Source organism: Bombyx mori, chromosome 8 (assembly GCF_030269925.1).
Source record: "Bombyx mori chromosome 8, ASM3026992v2".
NCBI classification, from domain to species: Eukaryota; Metazoa; Arthropoda; class Insecta; order Lepidoptera; family Bombycidae; genus Bombyx; species Bombyx mori.
Window position 1 is genome coordinate 2,415,293 of NC_085114.1, and position 17,386 is coordinate 2,432,678.

General features: G+C 31.8%; 1 protein-coding gene across 2 annotated transcripts in view; it reads left to right on the forward strand.

Moving 5' to 3' along the window:
• The window catches only part of LOC101735868 (calmodulin-binding transcription activator 2), a 266,028-nt gene extending 252,839 nt beyond the window's left edge, over positions 1–13,189 (forward strand). For both annotated transcript variants that reach the window (XM_062669648.1, XM_038012539.2), the window contains 2 exons: positions 5,213–5,317; positions 5,844–13,189. In XM_062669648.1, coding sequence (XP_062525632.1) covers positions 5,213–5,317; positions 5,844–5,922 — 184 coding nt within the window. In that variant the 3' untranslated portion in view covers positions 5,923–13,189. The remainder of the gene's footprint in view (positions 1–5,212; positions 5,318–5,843) is intronic.
• Positions 13,190–17,386: the final 4,197 nt, after the last annotated feature.

Sequence of the window (17,386 nt, forward strand, 5' to 3'; positions counted from 1 at the left end):
AATTCTACGAAACTTGAAAAATTAACTCGTCCACTGTAAAAGTACATATATATATATGAGTATAATTGAGACCAAAAATAATGTAGTTGTCCGAATTTCTGCGTCGTTCTGTTGATGTCAGTTGTGTTCATCATAATTTTAATAATATTATAATAAAAACAACAGCACTTGATGTAAGCTGATTTTTGTACATAATAGGACCAGCCTGAATTCTCATGATTTAACTATTTTATCTTTTATCTCTATATATAAAAATGAATTGCTGTTCGTTAGTCTCGCTAAAACTCGAGAACAGCTGGACTGATTTGGCTAATTTTGGTCTTGAATTATTTGTGGAAGTCCAGAGAAGGTTTAAAAGGTAGATAAATATGAAAATGCTCGGAATTAGATAAAAACAACAATTTTGTTTTCTCTTTGATGTGTTCCCCATCGGACGGATTCCTTTTGTTTGTTTTAAGTTTATTTTATACAAAAGTTTAGGTCTTTTATTTGATCTCTTTTCTTTGACCTCTCGATTGAGGCACTACGAAGTCTGCCGGGTCAGCTAGTCATAGATTAAAATTCAATTTGAAAGAGGGGAAATGTATCAAATTTATTTGTTCGTGTTTTGTATAGTCTTTATAAATGGAATGGTTTATTGTATTGGAGAAGATTGTTTCGTAAATATTTGTAGACCGGACCAAATAGTCGTGTAAAAGGAAATATAATCGATGAGTAGAATAACTGTTCCTTCTTCTGATTTATTATAAATAAAATTAAATGCAAGCTTTTGTCTTTAGTCATTTATTTATGTATGCATGTTTTGGTTTTATTGTTAATCAAGCATTGAATATCATGAAATACGATTTTTTATTGTTAATCTAGCATTGAATATCATAAAATACGATTTTTTTTTGTTTTAAATTAAAACAATAATAAATTCATTTTGGGTTATTTAGCATTGTCAGAACTTAAATATCCAAATAATAAATAATCTAATAACTAAACATCTAGCAATTTTTTAAAAGTAAATTTAAAATTGCTTCTGAATTATGAATGTAATTGTTTACAATATAATATGTTCTTTTTCAAATCAGGACTACTTATTATGTATGATTTGAAATTAAATGATGATATACTTCAGTTCTGGTCCTTTGTTTTTTAATTATTATAGTTTTCGAAATAAAGCTATCTGACTTTCAAGATTTTTATAGCAGAAAAAAAATTCATATACACAAGTTTTGAAAAATAAATTGTTACAAGGCATCCAGATTTAGGAAATAGAATAAAGACGAAACAATGTAGGATATTCTCAGGTCCCCAAATATTTTGATTAACTCGCATTACTCTAGACGATAAGCACATAAAAGGGAAATGGGTTTAAAAAAAAGGAAAAAAACTCTTATTTTATTTAAATAAGGCTTATCGCTGTGACAAATTATTCACGGGGCGTTGAACCCAATGCTTAGTGCGAAATTTTTGTTTGAATAAATACAATAAATAAAAATAAAAATAATCAATTCGATTGATCATTCAATGTAATTCAATAAAATCAATCAAGCATATCATAATATAGGTAAATTATTATTTTTAGGATATTCAAGTTATTATTCCGCCGTTGCAACTGTACTTGAGATCTTAGAACTTATATCTCAAGGCGGGTGGCGCATTTACGTCGTAGATGTCTATGGGCTCCAGTAACCACTTAACACCAGGTGGGATGTGAGCTCGTTCACCCATCTAAGCAATAAAAAAAAAATAAAAAAATCTTTGTCTCCGTCTCTGGCGATGTAAACCCAGTTCGGTCCAGCGACTTTTCTAAGGTCGTCCTCCCAGCGCGTGGAGATTCACGTGTAATTATTCATAAAAATATGGCAGTGGAGAAGTTTTCGCGTTCATCCTGCCCCGATATTGGGAACGAATTAAATTAAAAAGGGTGAAACTCAAATTTATGCGACCGCTTTTTCCCAATTTATTCTGTTTGCGTGTAAAAGGAACTCCCCAAATTGTTCAGAGAAACTCATATGCCGACTCCATTATGTAGCAGCCAAAGCCCTTTTCAATGGCGCAGGGGATATGAGGATATGATTTATATCTTTTGTCGGAAGAAATGTATAAAAATATCAAATAATGTTTGATACGGTGCGTGCACTTTACATCTTTTCCCATCTTCTGTCGGTAGGCTTATCCGTATTTGATTTTATTTATTTGCATTTGATTTGTGGCTATATGTCAATATTTCTATTCATAGAACTAGTCTGGCCATTATTTATGGCCGTTACATAAAAACTTTTTCAACTTTTTATTTTGAATTTGGAACACGTTAGCTATTTTAAGAACCTATTTCGATTTTGCACCATGGGACTGTAAAACTGTATGGATAGATTAGTCTACACTGAGAATGAATACCGCTTGGCTTTCTCCTGAATATGAGGCTTGAGAATCATAAAGTGTTAACTATGTCACTTCAGTATAGCTGTGGTTTGCTTGCTACCTTTGTTATCTTGAACAACAATTCTATTTCAAAATTTCTAAGTCTAATTTCTTAACTAACAGATTCCCATCACATTCAACCCATTACGCCCAGTTTATTTAAGCCTTTACATAAATACAATAAGCGTTTACAAAGATATCAGGTTTTTAAATATGGTCTCTGATTTAAATAACTATATGATTTATTTCTAGTTTGTTATTTTTAGTCTTCATATTATTCTTTCTATCCAACGTTAGTTTATCTTAATTCGTTATTCAATCAACACAAAGTGGTGCTCATTTCAGATCACTTTTCAAGTTGTCAGCCAAATAATATATAAAAAAAGCACTCCGAATAAAAATAAAACCGTCGCTATCATCATTCGGTAGCCGTCGGATCCCGATCAAATATCAAACTTCTTAATATCCATTGATACGCCGTTATTATAATGAACGATTGAACAAGCCGAACTTTCGGCGATTCGGTGGCTTCTAACTTTACCAAATTTTAATAAGAAAGCCGGAAATTTTCCTTCACTTGGCTTCATTTAATTATATCTATTTTATTTGAGCGATGGAATGCTTCTCTGTTACAATTTGAATAGTGTAATTAATTTATTCTCAATGCTCATAGCGTAGGCCACTTTTATTTTAATTTCTATTGACAACTTTATCTCATTCATCATCCTACATACTTATCTACTGAAATATGTATTATAAATTTTAATTTGGGATGAAAACGTCATGTGGTTTGGGTGGTAGAGTGTTACGGCCATTACATAATACAATTATTATGAGTTCGACCTCATGCGAAGAGACGGGTGGTGGAATTTGCGTTGTGGTGTTATAGTTTTATGTATCCGTAGAACACCAGGTGCGAGGTGACGTCATACATTTATGAAATATTGTTTAAAAAAAAGATTTTATTTCGATATAACCTGTAAATATGTAGTATAGTACACTGAAAAGTTATCGAACTCCTGACCCCATTACTTTTGGCATGATTTTATTCCACTTTTCTATGACCAATGAATAAAAAGATTAAAAAAATTGATAATAATCCAAGTGTTATATTTACACAATGCATTTCAAAACAATCCCAAATGGAATCTCCATAATACACGTACGTGTCGTAGGCGTGTCAAATTTTTAACATCGTCATTAATAGATAATATTAACCCACTATGTTTCTCGCAAGATTTGTTAGTGGGTCGCGATTCTGAATTCCGATCCGGTGGTAGATTTTGTAAAGTACTACTCTTGCTGGGGTTAGTATAGCAAATTCTCTGGTTGAGTCCGTGGGCTGTCCGCGCTTAGCTCTCTTAGCTCTTTAGATTACCAGCTAATTGGTAGGGGGGAAAATGAGATCTTTGATTATATTAAGTTACGGTATTGATTGCATCTCTCTCTTTCTTCGTATCGTTTCCTTTTGTCTCTTTATCCTCATGTAACGATAGCAATTCATTGCATGTAATGTTTGATAAACTCCGTTCAAATTAAGACCACAACATAATTATCGTATCATATGGCACATGGCCCTGACACAAATAACAAATATATTACAATTGTACCGTTGGGATTAATTTAGTGAAAGTCGACAATGCATTCATTATATTAATCAGTATTTATGACGTATTGACGTAGAATATCCTCCCGAGAATTACCTTTCCTCCTTTTGGGTCCAAGTTAAATTATTTTTGGCTCACTGGGCTGTATTTAAATCTCTTAAGAACTTACCAAAACCCTTTCTTTGCATTGCTTTATGAATGAAACATTTTCATTTTCGAAACCATTGCGTTTAAATAATTTAATTCTTACAGGCTCCGTTGTTTTGTTCCTTTGATAACAGGATCTTAAAATATGAAATTGTTTAAAAGTTTCTAGACTGTTCTATTAAATTAGGAAGCTTCGTGGTTTAAGCTTTGAAGGTCTTAAGGCTTTCGTAAATATTAAAGTCGAAAACTTTTCTGATTTTCATATTGAATTGTTAGCTTTTGAAATGTCCTCGGTTTGAATGTCGGCTATTCTTGTTTACACGAACCACTTAACTAATAAACATCCTAATTAACATTGAGTGGATTTAGGACAATGGATGTTTCAGTGAATTTAATAATTGGTAATTTTAGAGTCTTAAAACAAAAACTTAGTTTACTGTATATCATGTTAAATTTCTTTAGTCTAGTGGATTTTCTAACATTAACAACACTTAGTCGACATTTGAGGATTTTTAACTGATTTCAGTTATACCGTTTCCAGAAACACCATTTTGTATTTAATCGTGCTGTTTTATTCTTACAAATTGAAACTAAAATAAAGCAACATTGTAGAATAATAACTTTGTACATTTTTATTTTTCTAGCACCAGTAAAGGTGCAAAATTTACGAGCTGGTCCACAGCTCGTATGTTTCTCTGAAATTCTTAATTTAACAATCTATGTTATGTTTTGTTATTATAAGAATAATAAAACTATTAATAAAAGTTTATATACTATATTAATAAAGTAGACACTTAAATTTATATTTAACATATGTTTTTATTTTCACGCCGCTCTTAGTACGTGGGAAGAATTCACGACTAGCGTAAGTCATATTATTATGATGTCGGTGAACATTTTGATTTGAAGCTTCAAATATCTGTTTAATTCGTTCTGTTTTGTCCAAGGTTACGAATTTGAAAGACGTGCTTGTTGTTTCATTAATATTTGCATAAAAATTGGTGTCGAAGTGGAAAGTTTTACTAAGATTAGTAAATTTGTTATAGGTTACAGAACGCACGAGCCGAAAGCGGGAAGGTGGTCCGGCTGTCGCAGGATGTCCGCCGAAACTCATTGCAGCGCATTACCAATACACCAACCACGCCCAATAGGTACGCCCAATGGTCAGACCGGTCAACCTAGGGACATAGATTTGTAAGATTCATTCTCATCTAATTAGCGCATTATCAATACACCAACCACGCTCGTTAGGTACGCCCAATACTCAGACTGGTCAACCTAGGGACATAGATTTGTAAGATTCATTCTCATCTAATTATCCAAAAAATTTAAATCATTGAATGATATCATTAAAATAAAATAAAACGAGTTATTCTTTAAATTTACGAGTAACAAATAACTTTTATCTTTACCATAATGCTTTACCATAGTGGACTGTGTTATAAATTATAGAGATAAAAAGTGACTGAAAAACTTTAAGAAAATAAAAGGAATAAACAATATCTTTGAATATTCTTATCAAATTACCATAAAAAGGAAATGTCACTCAATATATTCAATACATATTTATGCTTTAAACCAATTTTATTCTTCATATTGCCATGACTCTAGGTTATTTAAATAATATTAAAAACATTAGGTACATTAACTGGATGTTTTTCGTTTGGTTGGTTTTAGGATTGTGGATTACTTAGCACCGGAGTCTCCTATGAACGCTGACGAAGAACTGTTGCTTGAACTTCTGTTCAGGATGTGACCAGGAAATTACAATACCAACGTTATTTTGACCTGGGAATAAATACCCTTTATTTTAATACTTCACCACATTAGCCGTTTTCTCTTGTAGTCTACTCTTCTAGATTAGACTAGTCCTTCGATACTTTCATTTTCACTAGTTTCTTATTAAAACTTTTTTCTTAATAGGATTTAGAATCACAAAAATTCAAGCATTGCAAAGTAAACGTTTTGAGCTCTTCATCGACTGTTTTTCTGGTGACAGATACACTTCCAAAACAGGTCCTTTAATCTCGAGAGTTGTGAAATAACTCAAGCCTTGTCTATTTTTTAAATTTTGATCCTTCTTTTGGAATATCAAATGTGTAGTTAAAATTTTAAGCATCCTTAATATTTTCCATCTCGAATGGAGTTGTTTAGAAAATACCACTGTTTTAATTTTATTTTTATTTAGCCTTTCCTTAGAGATGACTTGTTCAGAGTTTTTCCCTTTTCATTTCGAACTCTTCAGGTCATAGACAGGGTTATATTTAGTATAAATTTTAATGTATTTATATTTTCAAAATGTATTTTTGAGATATTTGTTTTAGAACGTTTATTGGAATCGTATTTTGTGGGTAAACGCAAAATTTAAACTTGAAATCGATGACGAATTGGCTGTGTTATCTTGACTATGTTATCTGAATTTAATTTAATTAAACGTAAATCGAATTTTGCTTACGCCAATCGTCAATAGCATTCCAATAAGCCCATTTCAATGGTTTTATCTTTGGTTGGAGTTTTGATGTTTTGCTTTGATCTTTAGATGGTCAAGTCGTGGATATTAGATTCTATGTTTACGGTGACGGAGTTTAGGTCTATTCGTAGTTTTAAGTACAAATTCAAATTATTAAAAAAAAAAAAATCTATTTCCACTGTTCTTGTAACGTAGATGCACTTAGCGTATTATACAATAAATCCGAGCTGTGAGTATTTTGAGATTTTATCGAGTTTAAGTATAAAAAAGAATAATTAATTATGTCGTTAGTTTTAAATGAAAGTGGACGAAATATTAACGTATAGTTTCAGCCTAATTAGTATTTATTTATTTTTAGGTTTATCGTTGATTTGATGCTTCATTATTAAATCTTTGTATTATTATAATAGTTTTTGAGGATGCTCGTGGCCCAGCCGATTATAATGAATGTATTTCAACCCAAAGAGTCCTGGCGGGTTTTCGGTTGGGCGCGTACCGTAATGTTTTCAGTGTCTCTGAAGGCAAATGTACGTAATGTGAAATGTGTTCACGAGTGATAAATAATTGGCAGCATGTTAGCAATGTTGTAATTGCTAACGGCATGAGTGAGGGTTAAGCTTAACCAATCTACTCGTTTTTTCATTTAAAATATTAGCTGTAATACAAAATCTTTTGTTAACTTGTTTTGGATGAGATTCATCATTAGCTAATTTCTCATTTTAATTTACACCCATCCCAGTTCCTACTTTGAAACGAGATTAATCCTCGAATAACGTTTTTATCAATAAAATTAGATAGATTTCGTTTTTCCAAATCCTAAACGAATGCTAAATGCCGTAATTAAATAGCGTTTAATGGAAAAAAATATGGTTGTGTGCCGTTTATAATATAGACAAAAAAAAAAAACTAACTAACTAACTAATAATTAATGTTTCCTCTTTCTGAATTCTTATATTTTAAAAGATCTTATCAAGTTAGTTGATAGGGTAAGTTAGTCAGTAGCTGTAGCTTATTATAATAAGAAGTAAAGCGGCCGTCAAAATATTTTCGATTCGTATTTTTATAAGGCAAATGTTACGAATGACTACGATTGCTTCGCTTGCACAGGCCTCGGATCTGCCTGCGATGGAAAATCACTCCTAAACTATCAGAAAACTATATTCTATAATCGAATGTAATTGTTAACGTGTTTAGTTCAAATTTTACGGAATTAGTTTGATGTTGTTTTGATTTTAAATTCCGCATTCCCGAACGACAGGCCCAGTGTTGAAATTTGCGAGGGATTACCTCCAATTTATTCGAAGCAGATCTATGTCGGCAATTGAGTGTTACCGCTCCGAATGAATTGTCGATTATCGTGTTGGTAAAAATTGAGATGACGTCACGTATATAGGATTGAGAATAACCGTCCAGTTGTGGCGGATTGCACCCTCCGGTGGGGGTATAGGCGTATATCCTAGCACCGCCTCAAGCGAACGCAGCCGCTGTGCAACCAGCAAAATCGTTTCGCTTGGCGTTTGGAGCACCAGAGGGCGCACGAATACAACATGTATATTTCATATTTTTGGATCGCTAATTTTAAGATGTTATATTTATATATGTAGTGTTGGCGGATACAAAATAATAATGATAATAATGTAAAATGATTTAAAAAAAATAATATAAAGACAGTATTTCGAAACGTATTACGCCAAATGTTTTGATGTATTGATTTTCCGACGAAGTTTTAAGTCCGTTTTTATTTTTCTTACTTCGGACGTTGTACAGATTGTTTAGCTAGCTAGTGGTCATGCGTATATTTTAAAATAGCATGCACTTTAGCTTGTTAAGCGCAGACGGAGACTAAAAAAAAAGTAGAAAAAAGATAACAAAAAAAAAAAAAGTAATAATATTTTTTATCGTAACGCGAAACATGTGAAAGCAATAATATTTTTATGGTGAACTCCAATATGTAAAGATATTATGTATTTTAATAATCCACGCGACGTCACGTACTTAGGAAGCTTGTTAGTTTCGCTGGGAATTGTGATGTTTTTATGAATAAATACATTTAATTTACTCATCTTTTTCAAAACACAAGAACCATTATGATTAAGAAATTATTTCGCAGCTTATCTGTTATTAACAAAAAAATTGAACTGGATAGTAAAGTATTGTATAGTATTAAGTGCAATACGGTTTTGTTTTTATTTACCTTGATCACGTCTTGTGTTGTGATTAGTAAAAAACACGCCATTTTTGTTATATAGTAATTTTATGTGTTCTCGTCTTCTAATTATGTATTCTATTGAGTCTGTTCTATGTAAAACGTTAAAATAATATTAGATTTGTTATTTATCACTTTTTGATTTGAAAATTTTATATAATTATGTATTGAAATTCATTGAAGCTGAAATGACAGGAGTTTTTTAGCGGAAACGCGAGTTGTCAAGTCGTGTGAATTAATAGCTTATTAATTTAATGTTTCTTCAGGTACGTACTGGGACATTATTTCATTCGATCACTTCTCTTCTTGTTTCATTCTAGTTCATTTAATTCCAAGTTACATCCCAATGGATTACTATTTCAAATAATTTTATTTTATTCCACTCCATTTCTCATATAACAGAGAATGTATGGATAATTAAAAATTGAAGATTTTATAACTTTACTTTGGCAAAAATGAATTGGATAGACGATAATTTCCTTGATAAAAAAACAACGATCTTTTAAAGACAGAAGCATAACTGTCCATAAGCAGTATTGAGATGGATATACTTCTTAAGGTTTCACCATATTTTCTTACTTTCTTTACTTTTCTTTTTCTTTTACTTTTCTTACTTTCTTTTCTTTCTATACCGTCTGTAGGCATCGTAAACAATTTCTCATTTTTATTCGCATCGTTCATAGGTGTGAAAGTACCTTCTTTGTTATTTAATGTTTCTTACTACCCACATCTTTTTTTATAAAATTTGTTGAATACGATTGTATTAAATCTGTGGTTTATCGAAATTCGAAAATTATAATGTAAAAAAAAATCTCATGAAAACATCACAAATCCAGCGTGGCTTAGTAACTGACCACAGCTGAAATATAATGCACTAGAAGTAGGTATTAGTTAGATAAAGATTACTAATTATATATTTAAACGAAAATAAAAAGTTCTTGAAAAAATCGATACATAGAATTTAAAAATTAAAAAAAGTTTGACTAATGTACTTTTTATTGTTAAAAATATAAGGCTTGTTCACACGTTTTTACTTTCATTAATCGATAAGTATTTCTTAATGCTAAGAAGTTATTGGATTGGTAAATAAAAGACGTTGAAGCGAAGCTATCTTGTTCGATCACATCCGTTCGATGATCTCTGGTAGAGTATAGCTGAGCATTTACCATAATAATGCTCAATACTGGCTGTAGATTAATTCTGAAGAATGAATCCAGCTGGTCATGCCTTTCGCTTTGCAGGGCACGAAAATTGCTGTTCCAATTTGAGAGAGATTTTAACCTGTCTTAACTTTTTCGACCGTGTTCTATGGGTTCCAGTAACTTTACGGCTGTGATCTTCTCTGTTCAGGACCCTCCATTTGTCTTTACTGTACGTTTTTTTGTAATCAAAATATATCGTTGCTTCATTTAGATGATTATTTGGATAGATAATCCTAATAGAATTTACTTGGTTCTTTGCTTAGTGATCGAACAAGCAACGCTTGAATTTAGTGAGAATTTTTAACTTTATTTAAATTTGCGTGGGGAGATGTTTGTGAGCTGATTAATGATAATATGCCAAAGGCGTTTTCTTTTTCGAAGCGTGATAAAATGATTTTGTTATTTAGTGCGTCGTATTATTTTTTAAGGACGGTTGTGGCTTGCCTTGATTTTCAACAGCTGATTTCATGTTTACCCATTTCTTATATTAGTCAATCAAAAGTTCCTGGTTAATAATTAAAAGTTAATTAAAATTGTTACTGGTGGTAGGTGAGTCCGCACGGGTAGGTACTACCACCCCGCCTATTTCTGCCGTGAAGCAGTAATGCATTTCGGTTTGAAGGGTGGGGTAGCCGTTGTAACTATACATAACTTATAAGGTGGGTGGCGCCATTTAAGTTCTAGATGTCAATGGGCTCCAGTAACCACTTAACACCAGCTGCGCTGTGAGCTCGATCACCTATCTAAGCAATTAAAAAAAATGCTTTGAGATTTTATTTTTTCTTCTAATTTCACTGCAATGCCAAACTATTTTGATCGTGCGTATGATTGGTGCCAATGAGCCATTTATTTCTATGACATTTTTAAGCAGAGCTGTTCTGTCGGCTGTCGTCTAAGAAATAGCGAATTGATATTGTGGACAAGATTCATATATTGTTTTAATTTTGAATCGATTTAAAATAGATAAAAGCTCCGGTAAACATGAAATCGGCTGGATGAATACAAATTATTGATTTTATTTGATAATTGAGATTAGCCTGCCTAAACTGTATTGCATATCATATAGTATAAATTAACGTGTTTTTTGTTTTAATGAAATCGCGAATCAAATTATTTGTTTTAATAAGTTGTTTTTAGCGATTGCTAAATACTTTGTTAATAAAAACGAATATATAAACCTATTTTATTGAATAGAAGATAATCGAAAAGAATCACTTTTATTACTGTGACGTATCACGGAAGTATCAGGAACCCGAACTTACAGCTTGATGTCAAGTGTTTACGGTTCAAAATCGGTTATCAATGTTGTGATGTTTAGAGGAAAAGCGTGGAGATTGTATAGATAAGGAAGGGGGAATGTAAATAAATGAAACGGAAGAGTTACGAGAAAGTTCTTTTCTTAAAATAGGTTTATTCCAATTTCAAATAGAAAATTAGAACGTAATATTCTTTTCTTATACTCTTAATAGACGCAATGTGTTTACGATATGTAACGATTTTCTAAAAATTGTTCCAATCTTCATGCTAGGTAGGAATTAAAATTAGCATTAAAATTTATTTAATATATTTTTTTGTACTTAAACCATTAGTTTAATGCTGTTAGCGAATTTAATGTTATTTGCTTAAAAATAGTTACTTGTTACGTTCCGATACTTATTAAACTTATTTATAACTTATTATTAAACTTATGTTATTAAGTTTTCGTTTTTTTTAGCAATAATAAGTTTAGTTTTATTTATTTTTTAATAGAAATCGTAAGTAATGTTACTGCCAGTTTCAAGGTTTCTAAAAAATAAATTGAAAAAAAAAACACCAAATTTGGAAGAATGTGAGTTTGTGATTGTGTCCAATAGTGGCGAAAAATGAACTAGAGTTATCTTTACGCAGTTAAAGACTGTTTATCTTGTCTTTAAAATGGTCGAAGAATCAAGATTGCACGCGTGCTATTTACTTATCTTAAATTTATCAAATATCCAAAATGGTGTTTCATTTTATTTCAATATTAAATAACAGGCTCATACGACTACGGTTCTAACATTTCTGGCAATGTGTTAGCCTTGTATTGACATTGTTAACATCATAAGCGAATATTGCATTGAAGCAAACCTGTTTGTATGTCAGATTAATGCGAATAAAGCCGTTGTTACACTGGTTAAAATTTCCCAAGCATTGTTGAAAAATGTAGAAAACAAAAGTCACGTAGATAATTCGTAGTTTTTTTTTCGTTTTTTTGACTAATGCAAACCAGCCCCTTACGAAGCGACATTTAAATTCAAACTGATAAAATTCGCATCAGTTTCCAGCAAGGTACATACAATGTATTAGAATTGATGGTTATGCTTCGAAAATAATAATGTAATTGTATGCATCTCCGAAACAAACACAGTCTATACTATTGAGTATTATTAGAATAGTTATTATGCAAACACAGCTTAAAACAATTAACGACACAATTTTAGAATGAAAACAGTTGCTTAATACGCAACCCAATTAAATTGGTATTGAAATATGTAATAAATAGCTCCAAGTCTCAATCGTGTTCTAGTTTCATATTCAAGCTTTATCGTCGATTGAGACTTGTTACCAGAAGCGTAGGAAAGAATATAATATGTATTGTAAAAATTAATTTTGCCACTCGTAATGCGACTGCTATGTCGGATCTAGGAATATCAATGAAATTAAGAGTGCAGTTGAAAAATCTTTTTGATGTAATAAAATAATATGTCTTGCAATGCATGTTAACTGGTATTTTTATATAGCTATAAGGTTACTAACAATGAGTATATTGTAAGAAACTTTATAGCTAATTCAAAATTTAAATAAAATTTAAAAATTCTTTTAGTAACTGTTTAAGTTAACAATTTTCTTGACAAGACAAAGACAATTGTGTAAGTCACAAAATCACTAAAAAAACTGCAGCATCTATAAAACAGTGGCATATTAATTTTATCATAAAATGATGATAAATAATTTTAGGCGGAATTTTGTTTCAAATTAAAAACAGTTGGGCATAAGAATGAATGGTGTGTTGTCAAAGTGTACTTTTTAACAAAATAAAATAAAATCTTCCTTTGTAATTACTATAATCTATAAAACAATACGAAATTGTGATTTAATGCAATTTAAAATATTACTGCTGAACATATAATGTTGTTTTATTTTATTCGAAATGTCATTATTATTTTTATATCCCCTTTTTTGTTACACTGGAAACGTCTGAATTAACCTACCCTTATCAAAATGTTGTGTGTTGTGTTGTGTTGTGTTTTTGTCTTTGAAAAAACAAAAATTAAGTATTGTATTCTTGTCATCTTCATTGTACGTATACTATCTATCTGTATACATAATATAATAATGTGTAAGAGCGAAAAGCTGTTCCCCAAATTAAACTAAAGCTGGTTTACTCATATGTTATATCCTTTTCTACAGATCTCTATTTTGTTCAGGAAGAAAGATTTTGTATGGTATGGGATTCTAGATTATCGACTTCTAAATGTACCAAAGTTGACATACCTCCCAGTTGCAAAACTGATAGTCATCTTCTAGATTATCTACTTCTAGATATACCAAAGCTCTCATATCCCTTCCAGTTGCAAAACTAATACTCATATTCTAGATTATCTACTTAGAGAGAACCAAAGTTGTCATACCCCTTCCAGTAATGCATATAATATTCCAGAATATCTACTTCTTTTCAAAACTATTGCGGAGCTTAGAGTTTGTTTTCTCAGTCACTTTAACCTATTTTAACATTTTTGTTTAGGCAAGTTTCTTTGATTAAGGCCAATACTTTCGTCATCGTCCTTTGAAACCTTTTTACTGATCGTTACAGCTATATAAGTTCGTATTTTCGTACAAACAAAATCAGTGTGTACACTGTATTCTATTACATTGCAAATATTGGTTCTTTGGAATTTATTTACCCTTTCAGTTAAGCGTGCGTTTATAAATAAGCGCCATTTGACATTTTTTGACATCCAATTTATTCTGTGTTGAATTGGTACGGGTCGAATTTAGTGATAACATCCACAAATCTATCAAACTTTATCAGATTGTTTGTAGTTGTTCAGTTATTTGAAACACTAAATTTTTAATTAAATTTTTATGTCCTTCCGATTCAGTGAAAGTATACTTCATGTTGATATTCATTATGAAGCATGAAGCTCCACAAATAGTCTTTCTTTAAATGATTACTGTATAAGCCAGAAATAAATTGCGGTTCATTTTATTAAAAAAATGCATAGGCCCGCTGGTTGTTAATTGGTGAGCTGAGTCATAGTGATTTTGTTTCTGAGTGAAGTATATACGGTTCTTGGTTCTTGGTATCTTGGTTTTATTTGTTTGGCGCATGAGTGCAATTACCTTTTCGGTCTCATTCATTTGATGACAAACTAATATTTGCCCTTTACTCACGCTATGTGGGACCCCTGCAGCGTTTCCTCTTATTATGCCGTTTAGGGGCTTAGCTTGAGTTTCACGTGCTATTTATCATAACATACAAAGACTGACTATTTATTATAAGGTGAGCCGTATGTTCGTCTCCTAAAAAACTTTTGGTCGTTGACTATTAGTAAAAAAAGTATAACAGTACTTGCTTGTTTTAACGCATGAGTTTTTTCAATAGTATGCCGGCGGGATTAGTGAAAATAAATGATCTGAAATGCCCTGAGGGTATTCACTAGGACTTTGAATTTATTGGACCCAGACTAAGTGATTTCTTTGTGTACTAGACGAATCCTTTCAGTAGGACTTTCGTTTTAAGTTCTCCTGATTGCTCTTACTAGCATAATCAATATATCATATGGTTGAATACCTTTCAGAAAGCCCATAATCCAGACATCTCAGCGACAAGTCTAACCAATTTCTTAGTAATGCCTTTCTTAGCAATTCAATGTCTTTTATCCATTGTGTCCTGGTATCCAGGGGTCAACTTAACATATTAATGCTGCTCGGCGTATGGGTTTACCGTACATTCTGAAATAAGCTTAGCTGTTTCTTGTATACTTGAATTATCCCAAGCTATCCACGAGTTGTGAATACAGCATTACGCTTTTCACAGCAATTGCAATCATTATCCACTGCTGAAATGCTCTAAAAACAATAAAACGAAAGCACTAATCGTCAATTGAAAATCAAAGCCTATTCTCGTTCAAATTTAACAAGCCTTAATCGACGCAAGCCAACAAAACTGAAAGCCGGCCATTTCGCAGATTAGCCTCGCAATTCCGCTATTTAGGGAGCACGTAAAATTTTAATGGCACCCATATTTTATTGTTGGAGTCGGGGACTTTGATTAAAAACCTACGGGGCATTTCCAATCGTTAGGCGTGATTATCCTTTTGTGATATCGGCTGTTAGGGGGAAACTTTTTTGTCAAGAAACTGATTTGGTGATATTGAATTTGTTTGTATGTATAGCTTAAGGTATTTGGCATTGTCAATTGGGTTGTTTATTTAATAGTATGTTTTTTATAGTTTGGAAATATAATTGCAGCCTTGAGATCACAGACTCATGTTGTTATACACGTTACGTAATTTTCTGTTAGTAATAATATTATTATGTATTTCTCGTGGTCTTAACTATTGGCAATGGACTGTTATAATAATATTTTTATATTATTGTCCTGCGCGACGATTGAGTCAGGGGTCTGTCGATGGCAGTTAAGAGGTGGGTCCTGATGGCCGTAATTCATATTATAATAAAAAGAATTGAAAACTTCCAATAAATGCAAGACTTCTTGAATAGTTTAAATGTCTCCTACATCTTTTTGGATTAAATTTTATTACTTTCCGATCAGACTTGGGAACGAAGTTTTATTTTTACAACTTGTAATAAACTTCTAGAGAAAACGTTACCAGTGGAATTAAAGAAATCTCATTTCGTTTAGGATATTGGACCTTTTTGTAGATGAAAATCTAATACTACCTTTTGATCGCCATTACCGATACTCGGTCAAAAAATGTTTATGTTATGTACACTGAATAATTTGGATTACACACAACGCTTTTTATAGCTTTCTGGAGGCTGAATCATTCTCTGCAGGGAATAATGTTACTCCTTTAAGTTCTAAAATAAACTTAAATCCATATAGTTGTCTTGCAGCGGGTTCGTAGGTAACGATAGCTTCTCTTGCTGTACTTGTAGCAAAGTATCTTTCTTGATATTGGTATGCAATTAGATATTTGTATATGCTTTGCTAAGATATTTCTGCAGTATTAGGAGTTGGGTAACCTAAACTTCTGATTGATGAACAGAGATTTTTCATATGGTCGTTGCCCTGGGTTCGAATTATACAAAAGTCGGTAAGTAAAGAGTGAATAGTGGGCTCTTATTTATCTCATCGCCTAGCTTATAGAGAGGCATGTATTGATGAATGGTCCGGGTTAATTCTTCGGTGTTTGTATGTTTGGGAGTTTTTGTATTTACTTATATAATAGGTTGGGGAAAAAGTTTCTTCGTATTTTTTAACAAAATTCACAACATTTTCTAGTATAGTTTATTTACATTTAACTAAAGTATGTAGGTACCATTTTGTTCGATAACTTTTTGCCATCTTGTAGTTAGGCACATGATCCCATTGCTATAGAAATTTTAGGGCTTCTGATCAAAATACCGCGACAATTGGTTTTGGCGGTCCTCTAGTGATGTTAACCTGACACTGTCTAAAAAATTCTGAAGAGACCGAAACAGGTGGAAATCTGAAGGTGCAAGGTCAGGACTATACGGCGGATGCATTAACACCTCCCAGCCAAGCTCTCTTAGTTTTTGCTGAGTGGCTAGACATCTGTGAGGAAATTATCTTCTTTGAAATTTAAACTATCAATGATACCAAAACCAACCAGATACAAATAGTATAGCCAAAGAGATTTTATTACAAGTTGATACATACTATAATATCCTATTATGTATTGGAAATACCTGTAGCATAGAAGATAATCTTAACTTAGGATGATCGTTGGATACGCAAAGTTTTTAAGAATAATACCACTCAGCGAAAACTCAATACTCGCAAAGAAAAATTTAATCTTAAATTGGTTTGAATTATTTTAACAGATTTAGTAAAATTCGAGGTTCACCACGAATTCAATTGCTGATTCCGACCCGTATTATTATGGTTCGTATGCCTATCAAACTGATTGCTCCATTTTATTAAACCATTCAGTTAATTTATAGATTAAATTTTATATTGGATTGTTAAAATTATTTCCGTTTCATCCATTAATGAATGTGAGTCGATGATATAAAGGAATGTTGGACCATACGCTATTTTTTATAGAATTTTAACTAATGAGACCATTTTAATTAATGAGGTGACTAATGAGAATTCTGTTGAACTCGTAGT